Genomic DNA, 18,305 nt, shown 5'->3' with positions numbered 1-18,305 from the left:
TTTTTTTTTAATCTATCATTTCATTTACCAACACGACTGCCATCAGTTGGAAGTGGATTCTGGGTATAGCAGAAAAAAGAAGAAAAAACAGCCCCAAAGGATGAGGAAATGCTAAATTTGGGTCCCCAAGTAAATTGCTTCATACTTTTCAACAATAGTTTTTAATACATGTCTGAGTCTCTCCTTTGTGTGTTGCTTATAAAAATGTGTGCAATTATTTTAACAAAAAACAGATTAGTGGTCAATGAAATGCTCCTCTCATCCACATAACTGTAAGCCTTAGCTATTCCACTTTTAATTCAACAGATTTATTCTTCTTTTTATTCTTCATCTGTCATTGCCAGTCTGCTTGCAAGCATTTCTATCTTTGCTTGGGCGACAAGCATCACATTAACAACTATGCGTGCACAGACACAGCATACATCAGGGAAATGCACATGTCTATGGTAATTGACAGTAAAACATGCACTACAAAGACAATACAGTCTAGCCAAGATTTTTGACTGCATAATGTGAGCCCCAATCAAAAGTGTGTGCGCTCTCATGTGTCTCTGTTCACCGAAAAGCTTTAATTTCTATAAATAACCAGGTGTGAAGAGGAAGGGAAGGTGTCTGTGGCTGACAGCACCAGGGACAGAGAAGCAGATGGATAATTAGACGTTTTGCTGCCATTAGTAATTAAATGCCGATCAGAGCCAATACAAGCTCAAAACCACGCACATGCACGCATTCTCTCCATGATATCGCCACTCCATGATATTATTTTCTTTATGTCTTTTTAAAAGTTTTTTTACCCTCTTTATGGTGCTGTTGTGTTGTTAGGTAATATTCTAACTTTCCCTCCAACTGTCTAATGTTTGCAGGTGAAAGTTGGTGACAAAGAGGTTGATGTGATGAAGGGCTTCAGGCTTTTTATGACCACCAAGCTTCCTAACCCAGCTTACACTCCTGAAATCAGTGCCCGCACCTCCATTATTGACTTCACTGTTACCATGAGAGGACTTGAGGACCAGCTGCTGGGCAGAGTGATCCTTACTGAAAAACAGGTGAACTTTTACACAAATATCGTATTGATGGCCACTAAAACCACTGTACATATAGGGTCTTAAATAATAACATATTCATAAAATTAAGGTTTGATCATATTTGTAACAATGACTTTAAGTTTCAGTACATTTCCACTGAGGCTCTATCTCTGACTTGATGAAATTTGCATATATCCTTGTAGGCTTTCAACACCCCTCTGTTCTATGTGTCAGATTTTCTCTTTCTAACAAACTGTGTGACAATATAACTCAGAGGTTATTATCACTCTTAACAAAACATGGTAGTCATTAGGCCCTTAGACACAGACAGTGTGAAGAAACAACCAGCTCCCCAGAAATGGGGTTCACAGGCATCAATACTAAATATGCACACAAAGACACATGTTTCTAAAGTGTCAGGAACTTGACTCATTCATACTGGGAAATATAATGGAGCACTGTAAATGCACCAGTGCAAAGGACTCATTGATTGTCACTCTGAAAGACTGGTGCTACTGCAGAGAAGCAATTTTCTCTTGTCATGGGTGATCATGAAATGAAAGATTCATGCAAGATGAGAAGAATAGCTTGTTATTTCCAGTATGTGCTAAGTATGGTTATAAGCACGATAAAGGAGCTGCAGCTTCTATCTGGGCATGAAACCTGCTTCATCTCGTTGGAAATGATGAAATTTTTATGAACCCAGCACTTTTGGTGATGATTTTGGGGATTTTTAATGATTTCAAGGATTAAACATGACAAGAACTAAGCATGAATGAACAGAAGCATGCTACATATACATTATGTGTGGTAAGTATAATGATGCCAGGTTCTAACTATTGTATTTACCAAGTTTTTTTAAGTTTGGATATCAACAAAACCACAGTAGCATATTTTTTTTTAAAAAAAAAGCTACAATTATTATTTGGAGTCTAGCATCAAGGGAATTGTGGAACAACAAGAGCAACTCAAGAGAAAAATCTTTGTCCCAGTTTATTTTTAACATTTGAAGTCCATTTGCTTTCACTTTATTTTACAGATCCTGTTGTAGACAACTTCCATCAACAGTATGATGTTTACAGATGTCCTCTCACATTTATTTATAATTGTATAATTGCTATATCTGTTATTTTTTCTTTACAATATTAATCTTCCCTGAGTTGAAATTCAGCACTCTTAGAGTTTCATAGAGGTTTAGATTTATTAGTGGTTTACTGTGTGGGATTGAGGTTTATTTTAGATGGAGGATTAGGGTCTTATATAATTCAAGGTGTGTCCGTCTGGCTTTCAAAGTGTGATGATTGGTATAGATTTTACTGTGGAGTTTTACTCTGCCACCTGTGTGCTGATGCAAGATACTTTTTATCATTACTTCACCCTCTGTAGGTTTTTGGACAAAATCTATTATTTGCTGGATATAGAATATTTTTTTTTTTTTTAAAATATTAATATGTGAAGTGGCTGCATGGCGATGTGGTGGTTAGTACCGCAGCTTCACAGCAAGAACGTCATCTTTTCGAGCTTCAGCTGGGGAAGGGTTTGAACAGTGGCCTTTCTATGTGGAGTTTGCATGTTCTCCCCATGTATGCGTGAGTTCTCTCCGGGTACTCTGGCTTCCTAGTGAGTGTGAGTGTGAGTGGTTGGTTGTCTCTCTATGTTGGCCCTGAGATGGACTGGTGACCTGTCCAGGGTGTACCTGCCTCTCAACTGCCCTGCAACCCTGAATTGACCTAAGTGGTGTAGAAAATGAATGAATGGATGAATGAATGAATGAATGAATGAATGAATGAATGAATGAATGAATGAATGAATGAATATGTGCAGAATTCATTTTTAAGGAAGATTTGGAAAACCTGACTGTGTGGCCTTTAGGAATATATTTAATCTACAGTTACAGAAGTAAGGTAGTAAAGTCCTGCAGGTTTGTAACCTCTATGTTTGTTTGTAATTTTTGTGTGTTCTTTTTTTTACAACAGGAAATGGAGAAGGAGAGGACAGACCTATTAGAGGATGTGACATACAACAAGAGAAAGATGAAGGAACTTGAGGACAACCTTCTATACAGGCTGACCAGCACACAGGCATGTAGATATATCTCAAACTGTGACAATAGATTCAGAATGATGGTATAAATATTGAAAAAAATACTTCTAACTCTCTAATGTAAATGTGTATATTTTTAGGGCTCGCTGGTTGATGATGAGAGCCTGATTCTCGTCCTTAGCAACACAAAGCGCACGGCTGAAGAAGTCACTCAGAAACTACAGATAGCTGCAGAAACAGAGGTCCAGATCAATGCTGCAAGAGAGGAGTATCGGCCTGGTAAGTCAGAAAAACAGGCTCTGAGATCGAATTTAGTTTTTCATTTATTCATTTATTTACTGGTGTATTTTTAGGGTCCGAGCCATACAAAGTATGGCAAGGCCCTATTGTTTTCCAAATGTTTATTAGGGTCCGAGCCATACGAAGTATGGCAAGGCCCTATTGTTTTCCAAATGTTTATTTTTCCGCTTCTTCTCCTAAGCGCTTCGAGGCCAAATATGACCCCCTAAACACCCATGAAAAGTTGTGAAACTTGGCACACACATCAAGTCCGGCGAAAATTGCAATATTCTAATGTCCGCATACACTTCAATGCAAAATTGGCTCAACAGCGCCACCTAGACACCAAAAGAATCACCACATGAATGGGGCCCCGGAAGTCTACTTCGACGTAGGAAGACGAAACTCGGCACACACGTGTAGCACCCCGAGTCGAGCAAAAAAGTCAATAGAACACATGTTGCCATGGCGACAGGGCGCCCGCCATCTTGGCGTGTACGGCCATTTTTTTGCCATTTTTTGCACTTTACACACATCGTATTTGAACGAACTAGTCTGAAGGGATTCGTGCGATTGACTCCAAACTTGGTGGGAAGCTTCCTGACAAGTTGGGGACCAAAAATTATTCAAATCTTTCTAATAGCAGGAAACGTGTTACCGTGGCAACCGACGGAAAAATGCCTTCTCGCCATGAAACACGGTTTGCTCATATCTCCATAGAAATACGTGGGATCCACACCATAGTTCACAGGATTCATACTTGTGACACCCCAAGTCCAGCATAGAAGTCAATCGAACACCTGTTGCCATGGCAACGGGGTGCCCGCCATCTTGGATTTCACTGCCATTTGAACGAACTAGTCTGAGGGGATTCGTGCGACTGACTCCAAACTTGGTGGGAAGCTTCCTGACAAGTTGGGGACCAAACGCTATTCGAATCTTTCTAATAGCAGAAAGCGTGTTACCGTGGCAACCGACGGAAAATGACCTCGCCATGAAACACGGTTTGCTCATATCTCCATAGGAATACATGGCATCTGCACCAAAGTTCACAGGATTCATACTTGTGACACCCCAAGTCCAGCATTGATGTCAATAGAACACTTGTTGCCATGGCAACGGACTGCCCGCCATCTTGGATTTCACTCCCATTTTAACAAACTAGTCTGAGGGGATTCGTGCGACCGACTCCAAACTTGGTGGGAAGCTTCCTGACAAGTTGGGGACCAAACGCTCCTCAAATCTTTCTAATAGGAAAAAGCGTGTAACCGTGGCAACCGACGGAAAAATGCCTTCTCGCCATGAAACACGGTTTGCTTATATCTCCATAGGAATACGAGGGATCTGCACCAAACTTGACAGGATTCATACAGGTTGGGTCCTTAACGCATTGCAGCACCTGTTGTCATGGCAACATCGGGTGGCGGGGTCCAGGCAGCTCGGACCCGATGGATGCCGCTTGCGGCTTTAATTAGGGTCCGAGCCATACAAAGTATGGCGGGGCCCTATTGTTTCTGCTATGTTTATTATTCTCGTTCTCCTAAGCGCTTCGACCCCAAATTTGACCCCCTAAACACCCATGAAAAGTTGTGAAACTTGGCACAGACCTCACGCCCGGCGTAACTCGGATATTATAAGGTCCGCATACACTTCAATGCAAAATTGGCTCAACAGCGCCACCTAGAGTCACCAAAAATCACCACATGAATGGGGCCCAGGAAGTCTACTTCAACGTAGGAAGACGAAACTTGGCACACACGTGTACCACCCCGTGTTGACCAAAAAACTCAATGTAACACCTGTCGCCATGGCAACGGGGTGCCCGCCATCTTGGCGTGTGCGGCCATTTTTTTGCCATTTTTTCCACTTTACACACATCGTATTTGAACGAACTAGTCTGAGGGGATTCGTGCGACTGACTCAAAACTTAGAGGGAAGCTTCCTGACAAGTTGGGGACCAAACGCTATTCAAATCTTTCTAATAGCAGAAAACGTGTTACCATGGCAACCGATGGAAAAACGCCTTCTCGCCATGAAACACGGTTTGCTTATATCTCCATAGGAATACGTGGGATCTGCACCAAACTTGCCAGGATTCATACTTGTGACAACCCAAGTCCAGTATTGATGTCAATAGAACACCTGTTGCCATGGCAACGCACTGCCCGCCATCTTGGATTTCACTGCCATTTGAACGAACTAGTCTGAGGGGATTCGTGCCACTGACTCCAAACTTGCTGGGAACCGTCCTGACAAGTTGGGGACCAAACGCTATTCAAATCTTTCTAATAGCAAAAAGCGTGTTACCGTGGCAACCCACGGAAAAACACCTTCTCGCCATGAAACACGGTTTGCTCATATCTCCACAGGAATAAATGGGAACTGCACCAAACTTGACAGTATTCATACTTGTTGGGTCCTTAACGCATTACACCACCTGTTGTCATGGCGACATCGGGTGGCGGGGTCCAGGCAGCTCGGACCCGATGGATGCCGCTTGCGGCTTTAATTATTTTTCTAAGCGCAACAAGGCCTAATTTCACCCCCTAAACACCCATGAAAAGTTGTGAAACTTGGCACACATGTCAAGCCCGGCGAAAATTTCGATATTCTAAGGTCCGCATACACTTCAATTAGAAAGTGGCTCAACAGCGCCACCTAGACACCCCAAAAATACCCCAATCAATGGGGTCCAAAAAGTCTACTTCGACGTAGGAAGACGAAACTCGGCACACACGTGTAACACCCCGCGTCAAGCAAAAAAGTCAATCTAACACCTGTTGCCATGACAACGGTGTGCCCGCCATCTTGGCGTGTGCGGCCATTTTTTTCCCATTTTTTGCACTTTACACACATCGTATTTGAACGAACTAGTCTGAGGGGATTCGTGCGACTGACTCCAAACTTGGTGGGAAGCTTCCTGACAAGTTGGGGACCAAAAATTGTTCAAATCTTTCTAATAGCAGGAAACGTGTTACCGTGGCAACCGACGGAAAAACGCCTTCTCGCCATGAAGCACGGTTTGCTCATATCTCCATAGAAATACGTGGGATCTGCACCAAACTTGACAGAATTCATACGTGTGACACCCCAAGTCCAGCAAAGAAGTCAATCAAACACCTGTTGCCATGGTAACGGGGTGCCCGCCATCTTGGATTTCACTCCCATTTCAACGAACTAGTCTGAGGGGATTCGTGCGACCGACTCCAAACTTGGTGGGAAGCTTCCTGACAAGTTGGGGACCAAACGCTATTCAAATCTTTCTAATAGCAGAAAGCGTGTTACCGTGGCAACCGACGGAAAATGACCTCGCCATGAAACACGGTTTGCTCATATCTCCATACAAATACGTGAGATCTGCACCAAACTTAACAGTATTCATACTGGTGACACCCCAAGTGCAGCAAAGAAGTCAATCGAACAGCTGTTGCCATGGCAACGGCGTGCCCGCCATCTTGGATTTCACTGCCATTTGAACGAACTAGTCTGAGGGGATTCGGGCGACTGACTCCAAACTTGGTGGGAACCTTCCTGACAAGTTGGGGAACAAACGCTATTCAAATCTTTCTAATAGGAAAAAGCCTGTAACCGTGGCAACAGACCGAAAAAGCCTCCTCGCCATGAAACACGGTTGGCTCATATCTCCATAGAAATACACGGGATCTTCACCAAACTTCACAGCATTCATACGTGTCCCACCCCAAGTGCAGCAAAGAAGTCAATCGAACACCTGTTGCCATGGCAACGGTGGACCCGCCATCTGGGATTTCACTGCCATTTGAACGAACTAGTCTGAGGGGATTCGGGCGACCGACTCCAAAGTTGGTGGGAACGTTCATGACAAGTTGGGGACCAAACGCTATTCAAATCTTTCTAATAGGAGAAAGCGTGTAACCGTGGCAACCGACGGAAAAAGCCTTCTCGCCATGAAACACGGTTTGCTCATATTTCCACAGAAATAGATGGGATCTGCACCAAACTTGACAGGATTCATACTTGTTGGGTCCCTAACGCATTACAACACCTGTTGTCATGGCAACATAGCATGTTAGCTAGCAGAATTAGCATGCAAGCAAAAAATGCTAACTAAGTATATCAACATTTCAGATTTTCAGCTGGGTGTTTTACCATGTTAAATATGATGTGACCAGGTTACCTACCATGCTAGGAAAAGGTGTATGAGACGGGTGGCGGGGTCCAGGCCGCTCGGACCCGATGGATGCCGCTTGCGGCTTTAATTCCTTTTTATTAATGTAATCACTTATTTTGTTTGGTTACAGTATGCAAACTAAGTTTCAGGCAAGGCCCTTCAACAGTTTTTTAGTTTTTAATTCAGCTTAAACAGTTAAAAACACACTGAAAATCTGTCAGAGGGTGATACACGGTTAATGGTCATTTTGTGTGAGAAGTATTTGTGTAAAAAATATTCTTATTTCATGAATTGGCCGTGGTCTACAGTAGGGCTACTCAATACGGTTCTGTTAGGGCCGCAGTCCTGCAGTTTTTCAATGTATCTGAATCTCACAAGACCGAATTGAGTAGCCCTGGTCTATAGCCATATAATTTAACAACTTCAGTTTGTGTTTTCAGTGGCCACCAGAGGCAGCATTCTATACTTCCTTATCACTGAAATGAGTATGGTCAACGTTATGTATCAGACATCTCTGAGGCAGTTCCTTGGACTTTTTGATCTTTCTCTGGCCAGGTGAGAATACTTTAACATTTACCCTTTTTTTAATTCTGTATGATGACTTCCTTTGTCATTTTGAAGGATATTTTGCCCTTTTTTGTGACAATTATGTCGACCGTAATATTTTTATGCTGATTGCTATCAGCTCCATGTCAATTTGTGTTGTACAGACCTGGCCAGCAAAGGTGGTCTTCATGGCTGTCGGGTGTTAGCTTTAATTCCTTCCATCACTGACTGTACTATAAAGGCAGCTAAATCTGAATGCAAATATCCATTAAACAGCAGCTTTCCCCTATCCCAAGACAAGGATTTTCAGTAAGGGGGACATTTTATCAAATTCACTCACAGTTTATACTGCATAATCCAAGAGTCTTAATAGACACTCGGTTGCTGTCTGTGCCCTAAATTCCATTCTCAGTCTTCTACTGTGGTTCTGATTTCCACACATGGAGCACAGTTGCACTCTGTAATGAACATATAAAATAAAAAAGTCTATTACATAAGATTGACAGAGTTCCAAGATATAAATTACTTTTTGGTTTGTTTGTGCTAAATTACAATCAAAATATATTTTATGCCCTTGTAAAAACAAAAACTCAAGAGGAAAGCCACATGTGTTTAGTTTACACTATTGTTTATATTGTCTTCAAACATGACTTGGCTCTTAGTGTGATAAATCTCTGTAGCACAAACAAAGCATCATACCCAAAAATCTGGGTGTTAATGAGATAACTACTATCCTAAATAAACAAACATTAAACAAAAGAGAGCACTTTTTGTAACATTTCATTGTACAGTAGCTGTATCAACAAATTTAATTTTGTTGCAGGCAAAGTCAATTTAATTGCTGGAAATTTATGTGTTCAGTTTTTTGCATCCACCTCCTCATGTGTATAAAAAGATTGTCCACAGAAACAACAGACACACTGGCAATAATAACTTTGCAAACATAATTGGCGTTTTCTGTCCCTGTAAATTATAATTAATTGTTGCTCCGTCCTTGCAGCTGGTCTTTTGTAATTATTCAGTGTGTATGTGCTTGAGATTACTGTGCATATATTTATTTGTTATGCGGTGACCATGTCATGTATTTACTAGGATGAGAAATTTATTGATGCCTTGTGGTCTTTATTTCACATGAAGCTGACAACAAAAGGTGTTAAAAGTGCAGAACAGGCTCTTTATGTGTTCTTTTTGCATATCAAAAGTGCAAATTTTAATCTACTGATAAGAAATTACTAATTACTGTCTATGGATGAGTTCTGAACACACAAGGATCTCTTTTCTCTGACTCAGGGAAGTCATCAGTACTGTTTTGACATGATGTCTTTGTGACATTGTATCAAGAGTTACAAACAGAGCAACCTTAAACTTTTTAATATGTATAAACAGATCCTCCAAGAGCCCAATCACCAGCAAACGGATTGCCAGCATCATCGAGTTCATGACCTTTGAGGTGCACAAGTATGCAGCACGGGGCCTGTATGAGGAACACAAGTTTCTCTTCACTTTACTTTTGACACTAAAGATTGACATGCAGAGCAACAAAGTCAAACATGAGGAGTTTCTCACACTCATTAAAGGTAAGAATGTGAACACTTAAGGTTTTATATCATTTTTGGATCATTTTTCTTTTGTGCAAGTCGGAAGTTTGAAGATGGGTTCAAAATTAACACAATGTTGAGCAGCATTGCATGTAAAACCTGCTAAACACCAAGCAGTTCTGCGAAAAGCTTAATTTATTGTCATCTTACAATGAAATATGTAAATAAACTCAATAGTAAGTCAAGCCATTTACTGCTTATTTTGCAGAATATTTTACCATTAAATCACTTCTTTAGGTTTTGGACATATTGGTATTGTAGCCGTTCGTTAAGTCACAGATTCAGAGGGTTCCTCACTGCAGGGATAAAAGTCAGCAATGGGAACTGGCAGAACTAGAACAGACAGTCTGCTACACGCATGCAGCTTTACCATCTGTCAGCTCTGACCTAGTGAACACAGCCACAACCCTCTCCAGTTCTGTGTGTACATCTGAAGAGGGAGTTTACATTTTTAAAGATATATTTCACATATAATTTTGCATTATTCACTGTTTGTTCTGCTGGAAAAATATTCTTGATCACATTTGTGTAAGTGTATGTGAAGATGCAAAAGTGTGTATTTAAACAGTATGTGTGTATCATCCAGGAGGTGCATCGTTGGATCTAAAGGCTTGCCCACAGAAACCAGCCAAATGGATCCTGGACATGACCTGGCTCAATCTTGTAGAGCTCAGCAAACTGTGGCAGTTCTCTGATATACTGGATCAGGTACAGTACACACACTGACACACACCACACAAAAACATGCACATCTCAGTCAGTTTAGGCATGGTTTGACAGGTATATGATGCCTCTCTTTAGTTAAGAGAGAGTTTACCCACAAGGACTTTAATCTATTAAGTCTACAGGCAGCAGGTCTCATCTGTTGCACACACAGACACACTCAAACACACACACACAGATGCAGCAGTGGTCTCCAGGTGCTTATTAAATACTTTTCGTAGCTCTTCTTTGCTCTACTAAGCATGTCAATATCAGTCTCATCATGGTTCACGTCTTTCTCTCTTTTATACGCAGACACTCCCAGGCACACATGCACAAATGCACACACCATTGTTGGTGACTGACAGCCTGGAGGGAAAAACCAGTGCTCTGTGAAATGAGCTTAGTTTGGAGAAACTTCCAATCAATTACTTTTGATGAAGCATGCACATGTGCAGACACACGTATTGTGTGTTCATGCAAGTACTGTACACATGTTAAAAAATAAAGGATCAGTGGATTAACAGTTCTTTATTAATCCAGTCTTCCAAGAAGAACAAGGTGAAGACAGGACTATGGTGTTTAGGTGGTGTAGGACATAAATGTGAAGCATACTGTCTTTCACCAAGAAGAGCTTAAAGCAAACGTCTTAACCTTTTCATTTCTGTGGTAGAACAGAGGAAAGCAGCAGTTCTCACTTTAGAAACAGGCAGTTGCATCCCCTATATTAATGCTCATTACAGGGTGAATTTTTTATAATCATGACCATATAGCCAGCTAACCATCCATCCATCCACTGTCTACACCAGCTTATTCCAATGCATGCATGGGCAGAATATGCAAACTTCAGGCATCAGCCGTGGTTCCAACCAGGAACCTATTAGCTCTGAGGCGACAGTGCTCACTTTCTTATCGCAGAAGTTCATGTTCAGTAAATGATTAACTTAGCTTTTTTTATTTCTAAGGTTACAAAATGGTAATTATTCTTAGGTCAGTGTAAGTCTACTGGAAAACATTACAAAGACGAGAAGATCACAAAACACTGGTGATTCTGGTAATAACTAGAAGCTAGAATAGTTCCACAAGTACAGAGAGACACATTTTTCATCATGTTTATGCACCTGAGTGCATTTTGTTATTGATTATTTATAACAGAAGTTACTTTAACTGTCAACATTTGTCTCACTGGGTTTTCTTGGATATCTTGATGTTTCCTGTTTTCCTCCTGCTCCATCTAGATTTGATGTCCAGTAATGTGATAGAGTGAAAGGTTTGCTTATATTTATTTGTGTTCCAGCATCAAAGCAAGAGAGCTTACTTTTTTTGTTTTGTTTTTCCAGATAAGTCGTAATGAGAAGCAGTGGAAGTCCTGGTTCGATAAGGAGGCCCCAGAGGAGGAGGTGGTCCCAAACTCCTACGATCAGTCTCTTGACTGTTTTAGACGGCTGCTGCTTATACGCTGCTGGTGTCCTGACAGGACCATTGCACAGGTTAAAACACGTGTTTCTGTGTGGAAAAAAACTAAATGGATTGAAAATCTACACATAATTGTGTTCTCTATTTATAAATCTTGTATTGCGCATCAGAGTCCCCCACTGTATGTCCTCAGTTAAGCCAGTTTTTGTCTTGAGCTTTCTTATTTTTTAAATTGACAATGAAATTAGTGCTGGGCAACGATTAAAATTTTTAATCGCGATTAATCGCATTGTTACGCGCAAAATGTCTCTTTCTCTTTCCTACGGTTATATAAAGAAAATGCAGTAAAATTTGGTTTACCATCACTACATCAGGGGTCTCCAACCTGCGACTCTGAAGCCGCAAGTGACTCTCTGGACCCTCCACAATACCTCTAAATACGTGGCTAAAAATATTTTTTAAATCCACCTTTCTTGCCATTAGGTTGGAAACCAGGGACTTTTTTTTCTTTTACATCATTACCCACAAATATCTACATCCCTTAGAAGAAAGTCTGTCTATCCTCTTTTTATAAAGGTTTATGTTTCTTTATTTTAAAACCTAAAAATGGAAATAATATATATACATATATATATATATATATATATATATATATATATATATATATATATATATAAAATATATTATTTTTGAAAAGTCTCGTAACATTTGTGTCTTTAAAGGAGTTTTATTTAGCTGCCTGAGAGAAAAATAGCTCTTTGGATTGGAAAGGTTGCAGACTCCTGCACTAAACACATAAACAGATTTAGCAGCAGTTTTCTCTTTAAACAACAACAGTTAAAATGTTTGTTCATATATATTTATAAAATCAAATATTTATTAGAAAGAAGGATGAAATGTTCAGGATTTACTAACTAAAAGGTAAAAAGTCAGCAGGATGAATTTAAAGCTGTGAAGCTGCTTCCTTCTAAACACAGAAGGAACAATATGTGATGAATATCAGCATCAGGTGAACAGACAGAAAGCAGGATTAGAATCTCACAGCTTCTAGATGGTGAGGAGAGAGAAATATTCACAATATGCACAACAACTTCCATCCATGCACCTTTACTGCTTCATTATTCGGACTTCTGGCCTATAAATTCTCTAAACTTTCATTCTTAGCTTGACTGTTTAGCTGAACCTCTGCACCTGCATCCTCCGCTACCGGGGGTTAAGGGGTTAACTTCTTGTTTCCGGGTGTAGCGTCAGGTCTGTAGATGTAACTATAAACATGTGTGGTATCCACAGAAAGTCCAGAATCTCAGCTAACAGCTCAGCAAAACCATTTCTATGACTAACAAACACAGTTAAGACAACAATAATTAAAAGACCAGGTACACAAAGTCCAAAAAATATGTAAACACAGATGTTGTCTCCCCATGAACACGAACAAGTAACTCCTCTACTGAAAGCTCACATCTCACAGATTCCACAGCTGGAAGTTTCCTCTCACTATGACCAACATTCACCGAACCAGAGGCAGAAGAAGACCCGATTTATGCTTTACGTTTGTAAAAGTCAAAAAACATGTTTCTCGATGTCTTTTGGGATCAGTTTTCCATCCAAAAATCAGTGTTCTGCCCATCTCCATGGGTTTGGACAGACAAAGAGAAAGTCAGTCTCTACATAAAAAGTTTCCCGTCCAAAAATCACGATGTTCTGTCCATCTGCATGTATTTTGACAAAGAGAAAAGTCGGTTCTTCTTCTTCTTTCTTAAGTTCCAGACAGAAAACGTCTCTTCATTTTAATAAACACGTGATTAAAAAAATTAACGGCGTTATTAATCGTTGTGTTAATGCACAATTAACTCGTTAACGTGCCCAGCCCTAAATTAAAAATAAATATATATTTAATCTGTAATCCATTTTCCTCACTTGTACCAAACTTAATTTACAACAATACAGAACTGAGTTCAGATTTATTAATTACCATAAAAAAAAGACACACATAAAAAAACCCATTCATTTTTATGAGATTAGTTTAGCTCTCTTTTTTGTTTTTGTTTTTTGTGGTTGTAGTTGTTTTTTTAAATCCATTACACCAAAAGTCAGGAGTGGTATTTATTTCACTACACTCATAGGGCTGTGTAAAAACATCCTTTGAAATTCTCCCTCGGTTCTCACCCCTCTAGAAATTTTAATTTATTCCAGTTTTCACTTTCATAATACTTGCAATGCTGAACAAATCTCCCCTCTTGTGTTTTGACATTTTACATTATGAAGCAGTGCACAAACACATATTCTTTGCCCTATTCCACCCTTTTCCCCCTCTAGGCCCGTAAATATATAACGGATGCTATGGGGGAAAGGTACACTGAAGGGGTAATTCTTGACTTGGAGAAGATGTGGCAGGAATCAGACCCACGAACGCCTCTCATCTGCTTCCTGTCCATGGGGTCAGATCCAACTGACTCTATCATCATGCTGGGGAAGAAACTGAAAATTGAGACTCGTTATGTGTCCATGGGACAAGGACAGGAGGTCCATGCTCGCAAGCTTCTGCAGCAAACCATGGCTAATGTGAGTCTGCGGTGGGAGGTCGCTTCTGTTTTTCTATCATTTGATTTCATTTGCTGCTTAAATGTTGTTGTTTTCTGCATGTGTTTGAAAGAAATGTTTTTCAGTTCTTGACCTCATCACATTACAGTCTTATATGATATCATCGACAACTGTCATTGTCCCCAGGGCTGCTGGGCATTACTCCAGAACTGCCACCTTGGTTTGGACTTCATGGATGAGCTGATGGACATAGTGACAGAAACTGACTTTGTTAGTGACGGCTTTCGCCTTTGGATGACCACAGAGGTCCACAAAAACTTCCCCATCGCGCTCCTACAGATGTCAATCAAATTCACCAATGAACCACCACAGGGCCTCAAAGCAGGGCTTAAGAGGACATATGGAGGTAGGATGTGGTTTAATTTAGTTTAAAGTACAGAAAAATATCAAGTCTGAAAACATTAAACAGGTTTTACCTTAGCAGACGAGCCTGATATGACTGTATATCAAGTTACACACGTTCTCTCCTAAAACAACACAATTTTCTCATCTGAAAACACTGCCAGGCTTAAATATGTTGGAAACATCAGAAGTGAGCATAACAGAATATTAACATGCAGAGTAAGGTGTCTTATTACTCCTCATGAGCACATTTGTAAACAACTGACTTGTGAATGCAGACATACAGAAAGAGCTTGACTCTTATCCTGTTCTAAGAGGAACACAGCAGAGAAGAGAATGAAATGCAGCACCGCACCTGTTTGTTGCTTAATTCATCACATTTCACCTTAGTACCAAAAGCCTTGGGGAAGGTTGGTGACATTTTAAACAAGTTAAAAGACATAGCTTTTGTTTTTATTTAGAACTTAATGGTCAGAGAGAGAAGAATATTTCATATGTATGAACCAGCTACCTTTTCCTGGCTCTTCTCGAAGAGGATAATGCATTGTTCCTGAAAGGCAAATAAGAGCCGATGCACAAGCTTGTCGTCAGCTCACGACTCCTGGCTGCCAGAAGAAGTAATATTTTATTGTCAGATAATAAATTTTATTGCCAATTGTTTTAATTGACACAGTCAGTCTAGTAACTAATGTCAAATTTTGTTGTTGCAAAATCCTAATGGTCACTGAAAGGGAATCATCACTGACATTTGGTACCCCTGGTTTGAAGTTGTGTATTTGCTCTTATTCTCTTGGACAGGCAGCTGATTAATTAATCCATATATGCCTCACCAGGTATAAACCAAGACCTTTTGGATGTCAGTAACATGGTCCAGTGGAAGCCAATGCTGTATGGCGTAGCATTTCTCCACAGCACAGTACAGGAGAGGAGGAAGTATGGCCCACTGGGATGGAACATCCCCTACGAGTTTAACCAGGCCGACTTCAACGCTACTGTTCAGTTCGTTCAGAATCACCTTGATGACATGGACATCAAAAAGGTTGGTGAAATACCGTGTATATTTGGAGATATGTTGCTGTAGACAAATGTTTGATGAATCAGAAGGTCATTTTTGGTGTCTTGGTATTTCACATCTAATTGTTAAACAAAGACGCTATATGTATATGTAAAATATATCATAATATAGTAAAATATGCAAACTGATAGACACATTGTAGTGAACTGATTTATAAAATTAACTTCTTCTGCAGTGTTGCAGATACTAAGATTTAATAAATACATCATAAGTGCATAAAATACATAATGAATCTGATGTCATGTTTTTTTCTGTCTTTGAGCAGAAATACATAATTTACCTGAAAAAACCTTATTTATTTATTTATTTATTTATTTATTTATTTATACACAACTAGTTGCTGTTTTGATTAATTTACTTACTTATGATATTTATTAATGACTAAATTGTTTCTTGTAGAGAATAGTCTGTCAGGTTTTACTTGAAACTTATTCTATGTAGAAATTATGTTTCACTTTAAACTAATCACTTCCATTTACAATGAAGTGGTACAAGGGGAATGGGAACTGTTTTGGAATATTGATGTTGATGTCGTCATTCCTCAATGTAGCTCCATCTTACAGGAGTTTTGTAATTGGTACAACTGGAAACCTCTTAATCATTTCCCCCCTTGATCAGTGGTTGAGTTGCTCTGTAGCATTAATCACCAGATGTAGATTCTCTGCATCCAAGGAGAAGATATTTCTCCAGTTTGTAATGATGGAGCACAGAAGCTTCACAGGTTCTCCTCAAATCTGAGCTAGCTCACATACGTTTACTCTCAAGACCAGACTGAGAGAGAAGCTAGTCACAATTTTTTCTACTATCCAGATTTAAAAGTAATATTAAAACAGTAATCAGTGATGTTTCTGATTAAGTTGAGTTTTCATCTTTTTTTTTTAACAATATTTCATCTTCTTAGGGTGTGTCATGGACCACGGTTCGATACATGATTGGAGAGATTCAGTATGGTGGTCGTGTGACTGACGACTATGACAAGCGCCTCCTCAACACCTTTGCCAAGGTGTGGTTCAGTGAGGACATGTTTGGGCCCAGCTTTAACTTCTACAAGGGCTACAGCATCCCAAAATGCTCCAGCGTTGACCAGTATCTGACTTGCATTCAGGTCAGTCTCTTTTAAAAAGCACAAATGTGGTGATGGCTGCAAAAATGTTATTCACAGTTTCAGATAAGAACTTCTGTGTTAAACATTTCATATTTTTTTTTAAACCTTTTTAGTTTTGAGTCACATCAAAATTTAGATGAAATGAAAAAAGTCCATGCTGAAGGGAGCAGACTTTAAAGGAGGCCAATGCACTTTGTTAGTGTGACATCAAATTGAAGGCTGCCATGTGTGGTTTCAGATAAATGCGTTCATTTTATTACAAGTTATTTGTGATTTATTTGTGTAGTTGTGTTCTTAACTGGTGGATTTGTGTGCTTGTGTGTGCCCATGTGAGTGTATTTATGTGTGGGAGCAGTCTCTGAGCCTGTTTTACTAGTTTCATTATGATAGATGTTCAGGGCTGCCAGGCTCAACAGGCTCATTCCTCTGTGCTACCTCTCAAATAAAGAACGACAAGCAAAGCCTTGGAGAACACGGACTGAAACACATGTGTATCTAAATTAAATGCACGCAGACGGGAACAAAGTCCCTACGAGGAAACAAGTGACCCGTTCTAGCTTTTTCTTGTCATTTCCTGGTGTGGCATGCCTCTCCCCTGATATCTTTTTGAATGCACTGAGTGACATATATTTGTCTAATGTTATTTACTCCTAAATTCATCAGTACTGAACATTTTTCGAAATTTGTGTTTCATTTGTTCAGCAGATATTTAATAAATCACTGTGAGCTAGAGATGTACAACCCACCCCCTTAAATTCAGAAAGGCCCTAATTAATCAAAGATATGAGCTCAAGGGAAGTCTGATGAGACATAACAGTCTGTTCTTGGCAAAGGAGATTACTTCTGAGCACACAGTTTCTTTAACTTACATTTGCTTTTAACTGGATTTGCTCACCTGATGTTATTGCACATTTTGTTTTTGACTCAGCTATTATTGGAATAATTTGTCTTGCAGTGTGATCGAAAAACCCAGATTTTAACCCAATTTAAATGCCATTGGTCACAGCTGTTATCCCCAGTAGGTCAGGAGTTGTGCAGTTAGGAAAAGATTGTTGGTAAATATTTGGTTTTCAATGGATTTGTTTAAGCCACCTGATTAATGGCTAAATCAGCAAGGGCATACCTCTGCATTGTTGAGTTATTTATCCTATGAGGCCAGCTGGAAAATTGGTATTGATTGCTACAGAGCTCCAGTCAGAGAGCACAGGGTCAGTTCAACTATGCAGCTCACCAGAGAAAAGCATTAACATCAAATCATTTTGTTATATTGGAGACAAAATGAGGTGGTAAAGATAGAGCAAAGGCTTCAGGTAATTGGTTCAGCAAATAAATATACCCTCATGTAAGAAAATATGCCCTTTGCCAAGTCTAAGGTTTTAACATAGAACATAATAAAATTATCTGGTTCTTACTAGATTTTAAC

General features: G+C 39.8%; 1 protein-coding gene across 1 annotated transcript in view; it reads left to right on the top strand.

Moving 5' to 3' along the window:
* Positions 1–18,305, top strand: part of dnah5 (dynein, axonemal, heavy chain 5) — a 111,915-nt gene that overhangs the window by 84,038 nt on the left and 9,572 nt on the right. Inside the window, exons 72-82 of the mRNA XM_041989067.1 lie at positions 864–1,046; positions 3,002–3,106; positions 3,209–3,347; positions 7,938–8,052; positions 9,430–9,620; positions 10,228–10,349; positions 11,684–11,833; positions 14,076–14,321; positions 14,487–14,706; positions 15,536–15,741; positions 16,679–16,882. Of these exons, the coding sequence (XP_041845001.1) occupies positions 864–1,046; positions 3,002–3,106; positions 3,209–3,347; positions 7,938–8,052; positions 9,430–9,620; positions 10,228–10,349; positions 11,684–11,833; positions 14,076–14,321; positions 14,487–14,706; positions 15,536–15,741; positions 16,679–16,882 (1,881 nt within the window). The remainder of the gene's footprint in view (positions 1–863; positions 1,047–3,001; positions 3,107–3,208; positions 3,348–7,937; positions 8,053–9,429; positions 9,621–10,227; positions 10,350–11,683; positions 11,834–14,075; positions 14,322–14,486; positions 14,707–15,535; positions 15,742–16,678; positions 16,883–18,305) is intronic.

This window comes from Melanotaenia boesemani, chromosome 6, assembly GCF_017639745.1.
Source record: "Melanotaenia boesemani isolate fMelBoe1 chromosome 6, fMelBoe1.pri, whole genome shotgun sequence".
Taxonomy (NCBI): Eukaryota; Metazoa; Chordata; class Actinopteri; order Atheriniformes; family Melanotaeniidae; genus Melanotaenia; species Melanotaenia boesemani.
This window is presented reverse-complemented; position numbering and strand designations above follow the sequence as displayed.